We start from the raw sequence: 21,416 nt of genomic DNA, 5'->3' as shown, positions 1-21,416 counted from the left end.
TTGTCCTCTCGGTAAATGGGAGGAAGTATCTACGTGTATAAGTATGCTTTTTTTATTTCTTAAAAATAACAGCTCAGCCATCCTGTGAATGTCCCAGTAGTTGGTGTTTTCTCCTCCAATTTTAATAATAACACATCACTGAGTACCTGGAAAACCTACAAAAACATTAAATAGTGTAATTTTACCTACCCGATATTTATTACCACTTTTTTTTTTTTTTTTTTTTTTGCCTTTCCAGCTGGATTATGTATGAACCCATTGAGGATAGGATAGTACCGTTATCCTAGTAATCATTGTAACGATAATTGTAACGATAATATAAACAGCCATCGCCACAAAAATTCCCTTCCAACTTAGCTCAGAAGTCTGGAACAACCTAAGTGCTCATTAAAGATTTGTTGCACAAATGAGAGAATAGAGATAACCAGTGCTTAGTACTTTTGAGTAGGTCTTTCCAGCTTTTTATAAAATCACATGAATTAAATGTATGGAATATGTTTTTTATGTATATCCTCCCAACAGTATGCTGTAAAAAAGAGCATAAGATAGTAAAAAGAAAAAAAAAATCCAGAAAGTATTCATCCCCACAAACCAGTGATTGAACTTTGTGCAATAATTGTGTAGTCTTACCTGTTAGGCTCTTGGAGTGAGTTGAACTGAAATTGTGTTTATATTAGTTTTTCTTCTCAAAGCTTGATGCATAGTAGGTACACAGAAAATGTTTACTAGTGAGTGAATTTACTTTGTAATTCTAAATTGGTAAATCAGTTGGTAGTTGTAGCCATATTAGATTTCTGTATGTTTTTGGGAATGTATGAGGGTTCTTGAGGAAATTCGTGAAAAATGGTATGAAAATGTAAAGTTGTTTTGAAATCCTTGCGGGTTTTTTTTATGGTATGCATTTCCACGAATTTTAAAAAGGCTGGGGCCTTTGCATCAGTTTCAAACATTTTTTTTGCACCAAAATAAACTTTTAATTGGTTTTCACAAAATTTCGCAAGTACCCTCATAAGGCACATGTGTATCTGTGCCCATATAGTCTGGGCTCCATGGTGATTTTTCAATTTATTCTCAAGTCTTATGCTTCCCCATCATTCTTCTCCCTGCTATATTAACTATTTCAGGTAAATCTGTATTCCACACTGTCATAACTAAGCTTTGAGCTTTCCCCTGTATTATTTCTATACCTTTAATTCTCTTATTGGCATCCTCATCTGTCAAAATCCTGAGGACCCTTTGAGACAGGTAAACTCAAAGGCATTTTGCCTGTAGAGCTTAATCAAGTAATATAAATGAGTGAAGTAGATTTGGGTAGAAATTATGGGTAACTGGATAGCAGTGCCCTGTTTAAAAGAGCCCATCAAATCAAAGGTCTGAATTAAAGATCTGAGACTATGAAGTTGTTGGAAGAAAATGTGGAGCAAAAACTCCAAGACATTGGTCAAAAGGGTGACTTCTTGGACAAGACCCCCAGAGCACAGGAAACAAAAGCAAAACTAAACAAATGGGACTATAGCAAACTCAGAAGCTTTTGTACAGCAAAGGAAATGCTAGAGTGAGGAGATATTTAACAGAAGGGGAAAATATTTGCAAAACACCTGTCTGACAAAGGATTAATATCCCGAATATATCAGCAATATGAAAAACTCAACAACAAAAAAACAACCAAGCCAGTTGAGAAATGGGCAGAGGGCTTCAATAGACTATTCTCAAGAAGTACAAATGGCCAATAAATATATGAAAAAATTCTCAAATTCACTAGCCATCTGTGAAATGCAAAGTAAAATCACAATGAAGTATCACCTCATCTCTGTCAGAATGGCTAAAATCTAAAACACAGTTAAAATGCTGGTGAAGATGTGGTAAAAAGGGAACACTTAAACACTATTGGTGGGAATGTAAGTTAGTGCAACCACTGTGGAAAATGATGTGGAGATTTCTTTAAAAACTAGAAATAGATTGCTGTATAATCCAGCAATCCCATTACTGGGTACCCAAAAGACTTGAACACTATATACCAAAGAGATATATGTACCACCTTGTTTATAGCAGTACTGTTCACAATAGCCAAAATTTGAAACCAACCAAGGTGTCCCATCATCAGATCACTGAATAAAGAAAATGTGGTATAAATACACAATGTAATATTCAGCTGAAAAAAAAAAAAAAAAAGAAATTCTACCGTTTGCAGCAAAGTGGATACAAGTGAAGGACATCATGTTGAGTAAAATAAGCTGGACCCAGAAAGACGAATACCACATGTTCTCCCTTATATGTGGGAGCTAAAACTTAAGAAACAAAAAAAAGAGAAGAGAAGAAAAAGAGATGTCTTTGTGTATCAGTATTGCTGCAAATATAGTTTTATAAAACTTTTATAATAACTGTCAAAACAGTGGTTAAGAGTGTTATACTACTATAGGTTTAATGATCTGTGATTACTTTAAAGTTTACTTTGTATGGATGAAATGGTCATTTTTGCATTCAATTATTGTTTATAGCTGTTGTCTATATTACCACTAAACTAGGGTCTATCTGCTTTTTACTTGTTAAACCTATTTGATGTAGTAATCCTTTTTACTGTAATGTAATTTTAAAATGTTACCTCTAAAACTTTTAAAAAAATAAGAAGGAAAGAGTAGGAGGAAGAAAGGGGAGGGAGGGAGGAAGGGAGTATCATTGTGTTCTTGGAGTTGTATCTAGAAATCACATTGAATCTGTTAAAAAATAATCAAAAATTAAAAGAACCCATGAGGTATTTGGCACAGGGTGGTTATTACCAAATCAAAATTGAGCCGAGTGTTGGCCATCTTTCGGTTTTACAAGGGCACATGGAAAGCTATACTTTTATATGAGATCTGATTTTGAAACGCTTGTGAAGTTTTTAAAAAGTTTAAATACTGTGCAGGCCAAATAAGAACATCTATAGATTGGCACTCTAGTTCTCTGTCACTACTTCCCCAGGCTTTCAGGTGCCTTACTCATTAATCTATTTCTTGATGACTTCTCTCTGTTCTTGTAGCATTTTGTGTGTATCTCAGTTATAGTGCCGCATCCAGTCTGCTTTAGTTGTAAATATGTCTTTTCTAACATGCTAAAAATATTTTGATGGTATGAATTGGGGCTAATTCTGCTCTTAGTATATAGCAGTATATACACACACACACATATGCATGCTTTATGTGTATCTATGTGTGATATTCATTTATTTCTCCTTTTGCAAAATTGGTTGTCTTGGATCTAGTATCCTGGTATCTGCTGTTTGTATAAACACCAGTACAACTTGTCTGTTACTGCTGAAGAGCTCTGCTTCTGGAATGAGTTGATTTGGTAACATTGCTACTTAAAAGTGTCTGATGGTTTAAATTTCATACTCTAGAAGAATAATGCAATGACTAACAAGACTTTTTAAGGATAGCCAAAAAAAGATTGATAAATTGGATCTCATGGAAATAAAAAACTTTTCTGAAGACCCTGTATAGACACTAAAAATGTTTGCAAATTACATAAGCAACAGATTTGAAGCCTAAGATAAATAAAGAACTCTCAAAACTCAGTAGTCAAAAAAAATTGATTAAATGATATATTTACTTAAGAGGATATACAGATGGCAAATGAATACATGAAAAGATGTTTAACATCCTTAGCCATTAGAGAAATGTACTTTAAAGCTACAGTGAGATGCTACCGTATACTTAACAAACTGGCTCAAGTAAACAGTAGTAGCATCAAAGCTAGAGAGAATGCAACGAAACATGATCAGTCATACATTGCTAGTGGGAATGTAAAATTGCATAGCTACGCTGGAAAAGAGTATAGCAGTTTCTTATAAAATTAAACATGTACTTACCATGTGACTCAGAGATTACCCTCTTGGTAGTTTACCCAAGAAATGGAAGCTTATGTTTTTGCAAAAATTTGTATATGAACTGAAATAGCAATTTTATTTATAATAGCCCAAAATGGAAACAGTTCAGATACCTTTCATTGTGTAAATAAATTGTGATGTGCTCATGCCATGGACTGCTACTTAGAAATAAAAAGGAACTATTGATATACTACAGAAGTGGATCTTGAGGTACCTACTACTAGTGAAAAAAGTCAACCTTAAAAGGTAACTTACTGTATGACTATTTACATAGCATCTTGAAATGACAAAAATTAAATGGACAATAGATGAGTAGTTGCTGTGAGTTGGAAGGAGTGTGGCTGAAAGAATAGCACAAGGGATCTTTGCAATTGAACTTGTTCTGTGTGTTGACTGTGGTGATGGTTACATGAATTTATATAAGTGATAAAATTTACACAACTAAATACAAATGAGTGTAGGTAAAACTGATGAAAATGAATAAAATCAATGATTTGTATCAATGTCAGTTTCCTGGTTGTGATATTAGTCTTTAGTTTTGTAAGTTGTAACCCTTGTGGGAAACTGAGTGAAGGTGTATGGAATCTCTGTATTATTTCTTTTGCTTGTATGCAAATCTAAAACCACAAAGTTTAAACAATTTTTACCAAAAGAGCCTTTATAAAGAATTTTCTTTTGCCTTTATTTTGCCAGGTGATGTTCTAATCATGTCGGATAAAGATGATAGTGAGATTCCAGTGATAACAGAAGCAACCTCCGTCCTTGAAGGTGCAAACTGTGAGCCACCTGAGAATTCTGAGTCTGTTGACCAAAGTACTGAGACAGAGAATAAATCAGAACCTATAGTTTCCACTCGAAAAAGACCAGAGTCTAAACCTGCCAGTGACATTGAGACTGCAGAAGTTTTTCCTGTTCAGGTATCACAGACTGTAGGCAAAGTAGAGTATCTTAAAATATTGGGACTAAAAAATGTTGGGGTTAAAAGAAATTTGTAATCCATGCAAATTTAGGGTTACACTTATTTCTCTGTTTTTACAACTGTAACATACAGTTTTCTCAGTTCTATAAAAGCCTTTGCCATATGGTGCTTACATGTTGATAACAGACCTCTACCAGTCAAGCAGTACATTGCTTTAGCCAATGATGTGTATTTGTTCACCCAGACTTTGGCAAAAAATTAGGTACTTTGTTAGTATACTTTGATTCTCCTCTAATTTTTTCATTTTCCTTTTCTTCTTTTTCTCTTTCTTGTAAAAATAGGAGTCTGAATCCAAAGATGTCCCCCAGACTGGATGGGGCTACTGGGGCAGCTGGGGCAAGTCCTTACTCTCCTCAGCCTCAGCTACAGTAGCCACAGTAGGTAAGGTCATCAGTCATTTCCTTCTTTTGTGTGTATGTTTTGCTACAGACCTAAGTTGCAGATGCCTTTGTTAATTATTCTTCCTTCTGTGTTTACTGAAAGTCTTTAGAGTTGGAAGATGTGTTAGTAATGATGGGCTGATGTGTCCTGCCACTGGAGTTTGCAGCGTTTCCTCACTAGAAGGTTGAGGTCTAGGAATTGTTAATATAAACCTGTTTTTTGGTTATAATGAATCCTTTTTTTTTTTTTTTTTTTTTTTGCTTAAAGATTTATTTATTTGAAAGTCAGAATTACAGATAGAGAGGGAGAGACAGAGAAAAATAGGGACCTTCCATCTGCTGGTTCACTCCCCACGTGGCCACAATGGTCAGCATTGGCCTGGGCTGAAGCCAGGAGCTGGGAGCTTCTCCCAGGTCTCTCATGTTGGTGGAAGAGGCCAAGTATTTGGACCATCTTCTGCTACTTTTCCCAGGCTATTAGCAGAGAGCTGGATCAGAAGTGGAGCAGTGGGGATATGAACCAGCACCCATATGGGATGCCAGCAGTGCAGGTTGCAGCCAAACTTGCTGTGCCACAACACTGGCCTCCCCCCGCCCCCCAATTTTGTGTTTTTTTTTTTTTTTCTTTTTTGTAAAGCAAAGGTCCCAGGAATGCTTATATTTTGTCAAAATAACATGTCTTATGACAAGCTGTAAAATATTTCTTTTTTTTTTTTTTTTTTTGACAGGCAGAGTGGACAGTGAGAGAGAGAGAGAGACAGAGAGAAACAAGCTGTAAAATATTTCTATAATCTTCTGCAGGTTTGATTTTGGTTCTGTAGTTTTGGTGACTGATAGTGAGACATGTTATCTTTTTTCTCATTAGGACAAGGTATTTCAAATGTTATTGAAAAGGCAGAGACATCCCTTGGAATTCCTAGTCCCAGTGAAATGTCACCTGAGGCCAAATATGCAGCAGGTCAGTATATACAAACATTGAAACCTAGAATTATGGATTGAAATGGAATAGTTGGGCTCATTTTTCAGTATTTATCAAGTATCTGACACTCAGGGCATCTTAGGATGGTGGTGAGAAAGAGGATTTAGAATCTTTAACTGTCCATTATAGATATGTGTTCTTATTTATTTTTTGATTTCTTATATTTTACATTTTAAAAAATATTATTTGTTGTCATATGGTCTTTAACCACTCGTGTGTGTTCACTTTCCACATTTGTGAAAAAAGAAGGTATTTTATATGTCAAAAACTATAGTAAATTTAAAAAAAATAAGGCCATAAATATTGAATGTGGCAGCTGGCCTAGCATTTTGGTTGGCATGAGAGTAGGAGATCAGTAAGAGTTAAATAAATTTCAGTCCGCCATGGCAGAAAAAAAAATATTTTCCTCATGTCTTAATTTGAGAGTTGTGTTTTTGTGATTTTGTTTTTATGAAGGTAAAGTTTAGTTCTGGACGTTTTCCTTGGTCAAATGGAAATGTGCTCTCACTTAAACAAAGGAAGACTTATACCTGGCATCAAGATGGACTGCGAAAAGAAAATGGAAAGCTTTGTAGGGCCTGGTTTACTTTTTCCATCTTTCTAGGGCTTTCTTTTCCCTTATTGTTGCTTCTCTCTGCTCATCTATGTTGTTTTTCTTTTGAAGCAGACTGACTTTTATTTTCTTCAACTTCAGCTTTGTATTGGATCCTGATATACATGTTCATCAAAGATTAATTGGCTTCATTATTTGAACTTCTGAATACCTAGGAGAGAGAGTTAGATTGGTCTAAACTTGGGTCACATGTCTATGGGTCCGTTATGGCCAGGGACAGGATGACGTTAAACTAACATGGCTACAAAGGACTATGCATGTGAATCAGGTGCACTGTTCTTAGTGATACTTGTATTAGTTAGACTACTTTGGTTGCAAATATTGTCAGACTGTTTGACTGAAAATTTATTTTCCTCACTTAGGAACTCTAGAAGTAGGCTGTTCCAGAATTTGTTAAGTGGCTCAGTGATTTCAAGGTTCTGGGTTGGCTCTCCTTTTTTTCCCCTTTTGTTGGCTTCTCTATGGTTGTCAGGTAATAACTGTAGCTTTGTGTTCAGAGTCAGGAATTAAGTGGATGGAAAGTTGTCGTGTTTTTCTTAAGTGTTTCTATTTTTAATGAGGCAGTTGGAGTGAATGTTTGGTCTCACAGTTAAGCTGCTGGTTGAGATGCCTGCATCTGTATCAGAGTGCCTGCATTCAAATCCTAACTGCATTCCTAGTTCCCTTGAGAGGCAGCACGTGATGGTTCAACTGGTTGGGTCCCTGACATCCTCATGGGGGACCTAGATTGAGATCCTGGATCTTGGCTTCAGATCTATGATTCTGTATATTTCACAATCTAGAAATCAGTGTTCACCCTAACTTTTCAATGCCTTTCTTAATATATAACACCCTGTGTGGTACGTATCTTTCAGGAGTTTTGAAGACACTGATATTTACTTATCTATACACTTTTAATTTCCTTTTTCCTTGCCAGCTATACTCACTTGGTAATAAGAAGACTGCTGCTAATGCCCCAAACTCTACTAGCATCTCCTGCTCATGAACATGACACCTTCTTATAACCAAAAGCAACAGAGAAGAAACGAGGACTGCTAGGAAAAACACCTTCCTCTGTATATTTTTATTTGAGAAGTACAGAGAGAGACATAGAGAACTCCATCCACTGATTCATTCCCCAGTTGCCTTCAGTGACTGGGGCTGAGCCAGGCTGAAGCACCAGCCTCTAGACAGTTCTTAGTAAGGCTTATTTTAAAGCTTATTTAGGGTAAGTTAAGAGTAGTCTTGAGTAGTTTTCTCTGTTATTAAGGCCTTCCTCTTCTGAGGTCTCTGCATAATTCTCAGGAATATAATGAGGTCTCTGTACTTGGGTTGTTTGGAATTCAGTTGACTTTCAGCCCAGCAAGAGCTATGTATAATGTCTAGCTTATAGCTCTTTTGTGGTTCTTGCCCAGTTTTGTGGAGCCTCCTAGTGCCTGAGCAGTATAGAATCCATCAAAGACACAAGGAAACACTGTAGATTCTTGGAAATCTTTACCTATGTAGTCCTCTCCAGTTTTCTGACCTACAAATTCCAGCTGTTTAGCCTTCCTGATTCCAGGCCCTCTTTCACTTACTATGATTGCTGTGCTCTGCTAGGTTTCTCTTCCCTGAGTTGTTTGCAAAGTTCCTGTGGACAGAAAGCCATGCCAATGGTAGGGTTCACGTTGTTTCTTTTCTCTTGTGCATCAGAGTTTTGTACTGAATATTGTCCAATGTCTAAACACGGTTGTTATAGTTTGTCTAATTTTCCAGTGGCTCTGGTAGGAGGGCAAGTCCAATACCAGTTAATTCATCCCAGCTGGAAGTGGAAGTCCTTCCTATAATCTAGTACTTGATATAATGTGAGGATACTTCAAAAAGTTAGTGGAGAATGAAAATAAAAGATAAATTTATTTTGCTTCAAGAAAATTTTGAAATCCATGTATATCTTTTCATAATACACATTTTCTGTGAACTTTTGGAAGGCCCTCTGTATAGTTAGAAATTTGATGAAATAGTTGATTGCTTTGATTGCTTATAAAAGTTTTTTTTTTTTATTTTAAAGAGAAATTTGTTTCTTCATGCTTATGGGAGGCATACAGAACAACTGACAGAGAAAGAGAGATGGAGAGAGAGAGTATATGTGCTTCCATTTCCTTGGTCTCTGAATGCCTGCGATGGCTGACAGAGAGCTGGGGATGGAATTGGGAGCTGGAAATTCAATCCAAGTGTCCCATATGGGAGGCAGGGAGCTGAACCAGCACCTGCTGCCTCCCGGGATCTGCATCAGTGGGAAGCTGGAATCAGAAGCCAGAGTTGGCAGTCGAACCTAGGCATTCCAGTGTGGAGTTCAGGCACCTTACCCAATGTCGTAAGCTCTTGGCCAAAATGCCTGTTCCATATGAGAGATTTTTTAACGTTAATTATTTTTTGAAACACACTCATCTCTGTAATGTATATCTATTTGATTCCTATTAATAAGCATAATTTTCTAGGATAAAATTTAGGTATAATTCACATACAGTAAAATTTATTCTTTTTAGGTGTATAGTTCTTTCATTAAAATATTTTATTAGCAATAATTATACATATGTATGGGTATAGTGTGACTTTTTTCCTTTTTGTTTCTAGAAGCATACAGTTTTACATGTGTTTTGCCAAATGTATACATTTTGTTTATACTGTATAATCATAGTACTTTGTGCTTATACAGATATGGAATATTTCCCATGTCTGTACAGACAATTAAAATGTATTTTTTTTAAAGATTTATTTTATTTATTTGAAAGAGTTACAGAGAGAGGTAGAGCCAGAGAGAGAGAGGTCTGCCATTCCGCTGGTTCACTCCCCAAATGACTGCAACGGCCAGAGCTGATTCGATCTGAAGCCAGGAGCCCAGGAGTTTCTTCTGGGTCCTCCACATGGGTACAGGGCCCAAGGATTTGGGCCATCTTCTACTGCTTTCCCAGGCCATAGCAGAGAGCTGGATCAGAAGAGGAGCAGCCGGGACTCAAACTGGTGCCCAAATGGGATGCCAGGCCAGGACTTTAAAATGCTGTGCCACAGCACCAGCCCCGAAATGTATTTTCAGTACTCAAAGAAGTTCCTTCATGCTTTCTTCTACCTACTCTCAGCTCTTGGCAACCACTAATTGTTTCCTGACCCTATAGTTTTACCTGTCTAGAAGAAGACTATTTAATTGGAATCATTCAGTAGTTAGTATACTCTTATATATATATATATATCAGTAGTTTGTTCAAAAAGCTGAATTTTATTTTTGAGATGAAAATTAAAAAACAGCTCTCTATATTGGCTCTCATCTTTAAATATACTAATGGTTTAAAATAATAAAACAAAAGCCTAAGGTCTGTGTGTGGGAAGCAGGGTCTAAGTTTTGAAAATTCGTATAGATACTAATAAAGCAAAAATATTGATGGACCTTCCCTTCATATTTATATGTTCCTTCCCTCTCACAGGAGAAACCAATGCCAAAGATAATGAAAATTCTTTCCCAATGGCTGGGCCCTTTGGTGTGTTCTCAACCATCTCTACTGCTGTTCAGAGCACAGTGAGTAAAAAGTACAAGTTGGCCCCCTCTTTTATTATTATAATGGATTTGCATATATTTCTCCCTATTCATCTTGAAAACTTGTAGAGAATGAATATTATTAAGGGAATCCAGTTACTGGAGATCAATCATTTTGATCTTGGGGGCAGAGTGAACGGAACTTGAAAACTTTTTTAAGGAAATAAATAAGGGGCAGGCTTTGTGGTACACTGGGTTAAGCTGCCACTTGGAATGCCCACGTCCCATTTTGGAGTGCCTGGGATTGAGTCCTGGCTACCCTATATTTCTGATTTAACTCCCTGCTAATGTGCCTAGGCAGCAAAAAATGGGCCAAGAGATTCTTGTCACCCATGTGAGAGACCTGGTTAGAATTCCTAGCCCCTGGCTATTGCATGGGAAGTGAAACATCAGATAAAAGATCTCTCTCTCTCTCTCTCTCTTTCTCTCTTTTTGTGCCTATTAAATAATAGAATAATAAATCTTTAAGAAGAGAAAGAAATAAAGAAGAAAATCGGGGATGAGGAGTTAAAGAGAGGCGATTTATACAGTATTTTATGGACCAGGAATGCTTACTTGAGTGGTCATAGAAAATGTTTCTACAGAGGCTGGTGTTGTGGAACAGCAGGTTAATTTGCCTCCTGCAATGCTGACATTGCATATGAGCACCAATTTGAATCCTGGCTGTTCTGTTTCTGATCCAACTAACTGCCAGTGTGTGTGTGCAATCAACAGAAGATGGCCCAAGTGCTTGGACCCATGCCACCCACATGAGAGAACCAGATAGAATTCCGGGCTCCTGGCTTCAGCCTGGTGCAGCTCTTGCTGTTGTGGTGATTTGGGGAAAGAACTACTGGGTGGAAAATCTCTTTCTGTCTCTCCCTATCTCTCTGTAACTCTGCCTTTCAAATAAATAAATACATCTTTAAAAAGTATGTTTACAAAATAATTTTTTATAATTCCATCTGTCAGAGGAAATGTATAGATACTTGTTAATATAGATAATTAGAAACATTTTCACAAGGATAATATAGGAAGTGTCATATCTTTCATACATGAGGATAGATAGCTAGTACTTTCTTATATTGACTTTAAAAAATGTTTATTTTCATCTACTTAAAAGGAGAGCAAGAAAGATCTTCCATCTGCTGGTTCATTCCCCAAATGCTTGCAACAGCCAGGACTGGGACAGGCTGATGTAGGAGCCAGCAACTTCATCCAGATCTCTCACACGGGTGGGAGGGACTCAAGCCCTTGAGCCGTCACCTGCTGCCTTCCAGGATGCATTAGCAGGAAGCTAGATTGGAAACACCAAGCAGTTGGGAATTGAACCAGACACTCTGATATGGGATGTGGGCTTTCCAAGTGGCAGTGGCTTTCTGCCTGCAGCATGTGTTGACATTTTTTTTAAAAAAAGATTTATTTATTTTATTTGAAAGGCAGAGTTGCATAGACAGAGAAAGAGAGGTCTTCCATCTTCCGGTTCACTACCCAGCTGGCCGCAATGGCCGGAGTTGTGCTGATGTGAAGCAGGAGCCAGGAGCTTCTTCTGGTCTCCCATATGGGTGCAGGGGCCCAAGGACCTGGGCCATAGCAGAGAGGTTGATCAGAAGTGGAGCAGCCGGGACTCCAACTGGTGCCCATATGGGATGCCAGCACTGCAGGTGGCAGCTTCACTTGCTATGCCATAGCGCCAGCCCCCATATATTAACTTTTTACAGAGAAGGAAATCATAATTGTTCAGTTTGAATTTCTATAGTGTGAGCACACCAAGGCTAAGAAACAACACTGTGGTACAAAAGATATTCTCCAATCCTCTCTGCTTGTGACCACTGCCCCACAAAGATAATTACAATCCTGACTTATGCCATCTTAGTTAATTTTTCCTGGTCTTAAGCTTTATATAAGTGGAATCATATAATATGTACTCTTTTGTATTTGGCTTCTTTTTTTTTTTTAAGATTTATTTATTTATTTGAAAGAGTTAAACGGAGAGAGGAGGAAAGGCACACACACACACCCACAGAGAGAGAGAGAGAGAGAGGGAGAGGTCTTCCATCCTTCCATCCTCTGGTTTATTCCTCAATTGGCCGCAACAGCCAGAACTGCACCGATCCAAAAGCAGGAGCCCGGGTTCCTTCAGGTCTCCCACACAGATGTAGGGGCCTAAGTACTTGGACCGTATTCTGCTGCTTTCCCAGACCATAGCAGAGAGCTGGATAGGAAGTGGAGCAACATCCACATGGGATGCCAGCACTGCAGGTGGTGGCTTTACTTGCTATGCCACACTGCTGGCCCCATATCTGTCTTCTTTCTCCCAACGTTATGTGTGTATAATTTATCCATGATGTAGTCTGTATGGTATATTCTATTTTCTTTGCTGTATTTAATTTTGTGACTGTCATATTTTATTTATTCTTCCACCCCTGAGCTGTAGTGGGGTAGTTTCCAGTTTATAAGGCTGTTCCAAACAGTACTGCTTTGAACATTGCTGTATGTAACTTGTGATGAATCTCTGTTATACATTTCTTTTGTATATGTAGCCATGCGCACAATTGCTGGGTCATGCAGCTATAATTGATACTGACCAACAGTTTCTCAAAGTGGATATAGCTATTTACATTCCCACTAGCAGTGTATGAGTGTTTCAGTTCTTCTACATTCTTGCCAGTGTTTGATGTTATTAGCTGCTACTGTTATATAATCAAAATATGCAGATGTATTTTCTCAGTATTATTGTGAAAAGGTTACATGCCTTTTCTAGGGAAAGACTGTTATCACTGGTGGTTTAGATGCCTTAGAATTCATTGGGAAAAAGACAATGGATGTAATAGCAGAAGGGGATCCTGGATTTAAACGAACCAAGCGTCTGATGAACCGGAATTCTACACTGTCTCAGGTACTGTTTATCTTTACCTATTTACTTTCTGTTTTTATTTTGGTTTGTATTTTTACCTGTGGTAGCTTGGGACCTTGATAGTGTTTCCTTATGAAGAACTTTGAATTTTTTTTTTCCTTAAACTTTTTTGGGGGGATGAGAGGAAGGCAGAGAGATATCTGAAGCTTAGAAAATGCCCAGTTCTTTCTTTTGCCCTTTTTTCTCTGTAGGAGTTTTGTGTCAGTACAGCGCAAAATGCTAAACCTTGTCAAAGTTATTTATTAAATTAATGTTTAAACTACTTTGAGAGAAACACCCTGTTCCATGACTATTTACATTCATTGTCTGGGGTTAAATTATGTGTGATCATTTTTTTCCTGCAGCTCCTGAGCCTGTCAGATCTGAGTTGCAGTGCTGAGAATGAAGAGGCAGTGCTCTGTACTGCAGCCTGTCTTGGCTTTGCCTAGCTCAGCTCTCAAAACTCACCCTTGAGCTCTCATTATTTGCTGCAGTGTAATGCCTTCATCCCTTTTTAGGTTTTACGAGAGGCGAAGGAGAAAGAAGAGTTATGGACCTACAACGAGGTTACCATGGAGACAGATAAGAAAACTCATTATGGGCTACTCTTTGATGAGTTTCAAGGCCTTTCACATCTAGAAGCTCTGGAGATGCTATCCCGAGAAAGTGAAATAAAGGTAATTGCATCTCAATTGGAAAAAGTATTCAGCAAAAGGAAAGCTGCATAGTTTCTTTGTACATTTGGAAGGTGAAATGTATTTCCTTTGGAGGCTTGAGGCTTGGGAAATACCACACTGGAACAAACTAAAAGAAGCTAATGTTCAAAGTAATTGCTGGAAAATAATAGAGTGAGTTAGGTGTTTCTCTAAAACAAAAAAGCACAGATTAAGAAACACATCTTAATAGCATGTCTGTTATTTTTACTTCCCCTTGATCTTTTTTTTAGTTTGTCTTAAGCTGTCAAAAAATCTATTAACTTAAGCTGCAGATTTATATATAGTTACTTATTAGCTTCTAATTGCTTCAAGAATATTTCCCCTTGATTTCTAAGCACTAATAATTTCCATACACTTCTGGCTTCTTTTACTTTGGGAAGTACAAATTCTCCCTATCTTTTTATAATAAGTAGCCTCTTTTATTAATATTTTTAAGGAATAGCTTGTGTTGGCTGATAAGCTCATATTTTGATTTCAATTTGATATGTACTTTCTTCATTTTAGACTGTTTTTCTTTTCTGCTGCCATACTTTTTTATTATCTTAAATCCATTCAGGTAAAATCTATCCTCAGTTCTTTGAGTGGAGAAGAATTACAGACTCTTAAGCTTGAATTAGAGCAACTCAAAGAAGCATTTTCCCTCGCAGAGTTTTGTGACGAAGAGGAAGAAGAGAAAAAAGGTAACTTAAAAATTCATTGTCTGGGCTGGGGGAGGGAGGGTGGGAACAGGAGGCGGATTGCATGTATTTATGTGCAGTGCATTGCTCAGAAAAATAAATTATTTGTTCACTAATTCACTATCCCAGTTTTACTTTTTTTTTTTTGGTGACAGTTTTCATGCAAAATTCCCTGCAGCATTGTCTCTAACTAAGCATTGTAGATAGTAGGCCTTTCGCCAAGCTGTTGGTAGCTTCTCGAAGTCTACAACTCATGTTTCTTCCAGTTTTTTCAGTTAGAGAGCTGCTCTTGTTATATTCTTGCCTCAGTCTGATCATCCCTGTGAGCTTTTTAAAGACTTTATGCATGTTCCTTACTCCTGTGATCCCTGACTACATCTTGAATTGAGACATGTGAAGTTGCAGTTACCAAAATGTGGGTTATATTTTGTCTATTTTATTATCATAAGTTCTTTTATCCCATACATTAATATCTTCAATGCTTAGAAAATATAAATGCAAAAACTACCCATTCTTGCAGAATTTTTAAGAAATTCATTTTTTAAAGATTTCTTTATTTATTTGAAAGTCAGAGTTACATAGAGAGAGGAAGAAACAGAGAGAGAGAGAATCTTCCATCTGCGGGTTCACTCCCCAAATGGCTGTGATGGCCAGGTCTAGGCCAGGCAGAAGCCAGGAGCCAGGAGCTTCATCCAGATCTCCCATGTGTTCACAGAGGCCCAGGCACTTGGACCATCCTCTGCTGCTTTCCCAGGCATGTCAGCAGGGAGCTAGAACAGCAGTGGAGCTGCCAGGACTTGAACTGGTGCCCATGTGGGATGCAGGTGTCACATGTGGCAGCCTAACCTGCTACACCACAATGGTGGCCCCTCAGAGGTTTACAGAAAGCATAACTCCTGGACAGCTGGATCTTAGGCTTTAAGGGTGGTTTTATTTTAGCATTAAAGAATTCTAAGATATATGAACTGGTATTTTTTTAAAAAGTAAAATCCAGTGAATTCAGTTTTGCTTTTTTCTTGATGAAGTAATCTGTTATAAATATTAAGATTGAATAGAAAAATTCCCTCAGGATTTTTCAAGACTTGGAGGGCCCAGTCATCCATGTGGCAAATTAAATGAGTTGTTCACAAAGTGTGCTTCATGAGTTAAAGCTGTATACTGATACTGAGATGATATGTACTTCGAAAAGTTTTTCTTATTTATATTTGTACTGATGGCAGTGATAGATAAAATTGCTAGTGCCTTAACATGAAGAAGACAGCATCACACTGTACTAATGTCCTTGTGTTTTCATTGCCAGCTATTCACAAACAAAAAGTGTCAGTTTCATTTAGCATTGTCCTTGGTAAAGCAGTAAAAAAAATTTTGTTGAATTGTGACCGTGCAGTATGCTTCTTTTTAATAGTCTCTGATGCATATTGAAGTATCATGGTTATCTCAAGTAAAATAATGGTAACAGATATCATTTTGGGGTATTTTACAATCTATCAGCATTTGGAATATTTGCATAATGCAGAGACCAATATTTTCCAATTGGTAATGCATGATGTTATAGAATCATGCGTGAGCAAAATATAGACTGATAGGTTTTAATTTAACTTAACCTCAAAATTTTATGATATGGTGAGGTTCATTGCAGTATTAATTCATTGCAGCTAATTTTTTAAGAAATGACTGCTTGTTGAGTTTTGGTGTAGTATTACAATATCCACAATTACCTGAAAAGGCTGTTAAAATACGTTTTACTGGGGCTGGCATTGTGGTGTAGCAGGTGAAGCTGTCGCTGGGGACACTGGCATCCCATATGGACACTGGTTCAAGACCTACCTGTTCCACTTCCAATCCAGCACCCTCCTAATGCACCTGGGAGAGCAGTGAGGTATGGTCCAAGTACTTGGGCCCCTGAACCTATACAGGAGACTCAGAGGAAGCTGTAGAGGCCATTTTGGGCGTGAACCAGCAGATGGAAGACTTCTGTCTCTCCAGTTCTCTCTCTCTAACTCTCTTTCAAATAAGCAAACAAACAAACTTCTTAACTTTTCTAGCTACTTATCTTGGTAAGGATGGATTTTCTTTATATATTTCAAAACAACAGTGTATCACAATGGACCGAATGTAAAATAGATAAGAGAATCCAGCTGTCTTCTATTAAACTAAACATTTAAGAAGGTTAACAAAAATGTGAAGCATTGGCAGTATTTTCACTGAAATTTTCCTTTATAGGAAAATATAGTTATTTTTCTTAAAATGAATTTTATTTATGTTAATATGTAGTGAATTTGCTATTTTTAATGAATTAATAAATTTAAAAATTTCCATTGTAGTTTTTAATATGGTGACTATGTGAAAACACTTCAAAATGTTTGTGGAAAATAGATTTAAAAGGGGTTTATTTCGGTGCAAAAAGTTTTTAAAAATCTGCACGTTTTTATAACGTGCGTTTTTTTCTGAACATTTTGAAGACCTTTTGTATACATGGATTTCAGCAATTTTTTTGCACTATAATAAGCTTATTTTTAATTATATTTTTCTTGAGTTTTTTGAAGTATTCTTAAATAATAACTTTTAAAAACCTCTTTGGGTGGGGCTGGCACCGTGGCTCACTTGGCTAATCCTCTGCCTTGTGGCACCGGCATCCCATATGGGTACTGGGTTCTAGTCCCGGTTGCTCCTCTTCCAGTCCAGCTCTCTGCTGTGGCCCAGGAATGCAGTGGAGGATGGCCCAAGTGCTTGGGCCCCTGCACCCGCATGGGAGACCAGGAGAAGCACCTGGCTCCTGGCTTCAGATCGGCTCAGCACAGGCCATGGCGGCCATTTGGGGGGTGAACCTGTGGAAGGAAGACCTTTTTCTCTGTCTTTCTCTCTCACTGTCTAACTCTGTCAAAAAACAAACAAAAAAACCTCTTTGGGTTTTTAGTTTCAGGAGTATGAAGAGATCCTGGACTAGAATGTTTGAGGACTGCTAGATTAAGTTATCCTAAACTGCAGTGCTTTAAATGTGGTTTCTGATTGCTTTTTAGAATTGTGCATCCTTATTTCCTTCAGTGCACTTGTGTGTCCTTCTTTTGCTTCTCTCAGTGAGTTTACCTCTCATTTGATTTGCAATTTCTAATCTGCTATGGGTGGAAAACCAGATAACTAACGTCATTCTTACTGTCCATTAAGAGCAAAGAGTTCTGGGTGAGTGTCTTAGGGACTTTCCTGGAAGGGAAGGACATAAAAGTTCAGTCTGAGGATTCTGCATTTCAGGACTTTGTCTTTTTTTGTTTCAGCTTGTACTCTGCATTGTGTTCTAAAAAGTCAAATTGGTTGGTTGTCTAACATTTCTCTATTTGATACTTTGTTCTTTGTAAAAGTATTGGTCTTGATTAGAAAATGTTTCTTGAATATAAGTTTTGAAACTTTTTCTGAGGTATTAAGAGGGCAGGGTAGCATGAAGAATAAAAGAATGGATTTTGGAGTTAGACCTGTATTCAGAAATTATGATCTGCCATTTACTAAGCTATGTGGCTCTGAGAAGTTACTTAATATTGAGCTTTGTTTTCATTGTTGTTTAAAGTTTTATTTATTTATTTTGAAAGGCATAGTTACAGAGAGAGGGGAAGACAAAGGGACAGAAATCTTCCATTTGCTGGTTCACTTCCCAGATGACTGCAATGGCTAGTACTGGATCAGGCCGATGCCAGGAGCCAAGAGCTTTCTCCGGTGGTTGTCAGGGGCCCAAACATTTGAGCCATCTTATGCCTTTTCAAGGGCGTGAGCAGGGAGCTGGATAAGAAATGGAACAGCAACTAGTGCCCATGAGGGATGCCAGCATTTGCAGGCGGTGGCTTAACCCAGTACACCGCAACGGCAGCCTCCTGAGCTTTGTTTTCTTATCTGTGAGAAAGGATGCTAACTCTTCTCAAGTTGTTAAAACCACTAAATGAGATATTATGTTTAATATGGATACATAGTAAATGCTCAACAAAGGTGGTTATTTTCATTATTAGGAAGATAAATAGTTAAAAATCTGCAATTTAAGTCTCAATAGGAAACCCATAAATTTTTTTAAAGATTGATTGATTTATTTGAAAGGCAGAGGGACAGAGATCTTCATCCACTGGTTCATTCTCCAAATGGCCGCATCAATCAGGGCTGGGCCAGGAAGATATCTGGGTCTCTAACCAGCAGGTCCAGGTACTTGGGTCATCTGCTGCCTTCCCAGGTGCATTAATAGGAAGCTGGATCAAGGAAGCACAGCAGCCTCTTGGACTGGCACTCCCAGATGGGCTGATGGTGTCTTAAGTGGCAGCTTAACCCTTTGATCCCTGTGTGACTTTACATAATAAGGAAAACCAGATCCCTGCCCCTAAGGTTCCTTTAGGGAAGAAGGCCTCATATCTTGGAGTACTAAACTCTAATGTCCCTCCAGAGTTAACCTCCCATTCAAGATTTCTGGCTCCATGAACTTGCTCCTAGATTATTTTTTATCTTGACTCACCAATGTGCTTTTAAGTTTCTGGAGTGAGGTGTTCTGTGTTCCCCTCATCTCTTACCAAGCTAATTCCAACAGCTTCTTTATTGCAGTTACTGCATTCTGTAATCCACTTCCTTCTCCTTTCTTCTTTTCCACCAGTATCTCTTACCTGGATCTTGGATTATTGCCTCAATCTTGCTGGCTTTTTGTTTCTTTTCTGATTTATTCTTCACTCAGCAGCCAAAATGATCTTTGTAAAATTTAAATTTGATCATGCCTGTCTCTGCTTAAAATCATCCAATGTCTCCTCATTCCCTCCTTATAAAGTTAGAATTCCTTATCATAGTTTATTTAGTCCTTTATTTTTGGATACTAGGCACCTTTCTGGCTTTATTCACCATTCTTTACCCCTCTGTATTAGACACTGTTACCTTATTAAACTCCTTGCCATGTTTTCTTTCATCTCTGGATATTTAAACTTCTTTTCTCTGACTGAAACTTCCCTTTCTCCTAGCTAACTTGTACTCCTCTTTCATGTCCCAACTTAAACTCCACTGCTACATGTACAATGTCTGGTTAGTATTCTGCTTTCATCACTTCTCCATTCATATCTCTGAGATGTACTGCACAGGACTTGGACTGGGTGTGGGAGTCCCAAGATCTGATTCCTAATCTTTTATGAGATCTTGGAGAACTCACATAATCTCTGAAATGAGATAATGGCTTTTATTTTAAAAAACCTATTGAAAGCATTCATTAATTTAATACAGGAGTACTTCAATAAAGTTCATAGAAAAATAGAATTAAAAGATAATGTGAGATATATATATATATATATAAAATAAATATAAATAAAGTACCATGATCTTGGTGCTACTACCACTTCTCCTTTTCCTCTTGCCCTCCTACTTATAATCCTTAGCAGTCTTTCTGGAGTGTTTTACAATAGGACTTGGTTTTTTAGGGGATGAAGATTTTACCAAAGAGATAACAGAGCTGTTTTCCCAGCTGCATGTCTCCTCCAAACCAGAGAAACTTACCAGGGTAAGTTACTACTTTTTGGTGGGTTTCATTTTTAACTTGTAAAGATGTAGTAGATAAAGAGCATAAGTAAATTTCTAGCAGGAGTGTCACCACAATAGTGGGCATATTCTAAGAACACCGAGAAGTGGTTCCACACTTTGTGCTTGCCTCATTTCCCTCGTTAGTGTGTTGAACCCACATCTGCTCCCAGTGCATGTGCTGTCTTTTCTTTTCATTTGGAATACTTTGCTTGTCTGAAAGCTGACCAATCTCTGTGATACTTGTGGGCATGCCTGTATTGACATCTCACTGTTCTTGTGGCTCTGAGTGATTCAAAAGCAGTGATATGTGTCCTCTGCCCACAGAGAGCTGGGGGTTGCTGTTTCCTGAGCCCATTGGTTCAGGTAATTACCATTTATTGTGTGGAGTCCCTCTGCTGAGGCCTTGGTCTTCAGTAGTTATTTCTGAGCTGTCTCTACACGTTTGGAACATGGAAGGACTTCAGAGCGCAGAATGGGTAGGGAGGTCCTGTTTCCAGAGTAATCTTTACATAGCATATGTTCTAGTGTCTTCTCCTAGGACACTGTTCACGGGAACATGGGCTGCTTTCTGCCTCTGCACCCACATCTCTCAATCTTAAGAAACCTTTCAGGATCAGTCACCAGCAGTTGCACATTGCTTCCTGGCCAGGGAGCACTGACAGCCACTATGTAGTTAGCATGGTCACTTTCTACCCCAAACCCTGGGATAAAGAATAGATGCTTGGTTTGTTATCCTACCCTGCCATGCCCAGTGAAAATGTTGCATTCTCCAGGAAGGCTTTTCAGACCACCCACTTCAGCTCATCTTCCTTATCTCAAATGTAGCACTTTACCACAGCACTTTTGATATTGTATCAGTGTTTTCAATTTATGCAATAATGTCCTTCATATCAATTTTTTCCTCTAACGTGGGAATCAGAACATGATCATGAATTGTACTCAGCTGTGCATAGTCTCGTGATCTGGAATAGTTCTTCAGCCTTTTTTTTTTTTTTGGTCTTTTATGACATTTACATTTTTGAAAAACAAAAGCTGCTTCCTCCCCTTTATAAAAGTCGAACATTTCTCATTTTGGTTTTGTCTTGGTGCTTTCTCATGATTTTTTTTTTAATTTTTATTTATTTATTTATTTTTTTGACAGGCAGAGTGGACAGTGAGAGAGAGAGACAGAGAGAAAGGTCTTCCTTTGCCGTTGGTTCACCTTCCAATGGCCGCCGCGGCCGGCGCGCTGCGGGCCGCGCACCGCACTGATCCAATGGCAG

The 21,416-nt window shown here is 38.0% G+C and overlaps 1 protein-coding gene across 4 annotated transcripts in view; it reads left to right on the top strand.

Moving 5' to 3' along the window:
- Positions 1–21,416, top strand: part of FAM114A2 (family with sequence similarity 114 member A2) — a 38,925-nt gene that overhangs the window by 608 nt on the left and 16,901 nt on the right. For 3 of the 4 annotated variants that reach the window (XM_008255291.4, XM_002710326.5, XM_051844404.2), the window contains exons 2-9: positions 4,559–4,782; positions 5,126–5,225; positions 6,090–6,182; positions 10,254–10,345; positions 13,107–13,241; positions 13,757–13,915; positions 14,511–14,634; positions 20,055–20,134. In XM_008255291.4, the coding sequence (XP_008253513.3) occupies positions 4,573–4,782; positions 5,126–5,225; positions 6,090–6,182; positions 10,254–10,345; positions 13,107–13,241; positions 13,757–13,915; positions 14,511–14,634; positions 20,055–20,134 (993 nt within the window). In that variant the 5' untranslated portion in view covers positions 4,559–4,572. Of the gene's footprint in view, positions 1–3,952; positions 4,112–4,558; positions 4,783–5,125; positions 5,226–6,089; positions 6,183–10,253; positions 10,346–13,106; positions 13,242–13,756; positions 13,916–14,510; positions 14,635–20,054; positions 20,135–21,416 lie in introns of those variants that run through there. The other variant, XM_051844405.2, reaches the window with a different exon arrangement.

Source organism: Oryctolagus cuniculus, chromosome 6 (assembly GCF_964237555.1).
Source record: "Oryctolagus cuniculus chromosome 6, mOryCun1.1, whole genome shotgun sequence".
Taxonomy (NCBI): Eukaryota; Metazoa; Chordata; class Mammalia; order Lagomorpha; family Leporidae; genus Oryctolagus; species Oryctolagus cuniculus.
The sequence above is the reverse complement of the archived record's forward strand: the minus strand, read 5'-3'. Positions and strand labels throughout refer to the sequence as shown.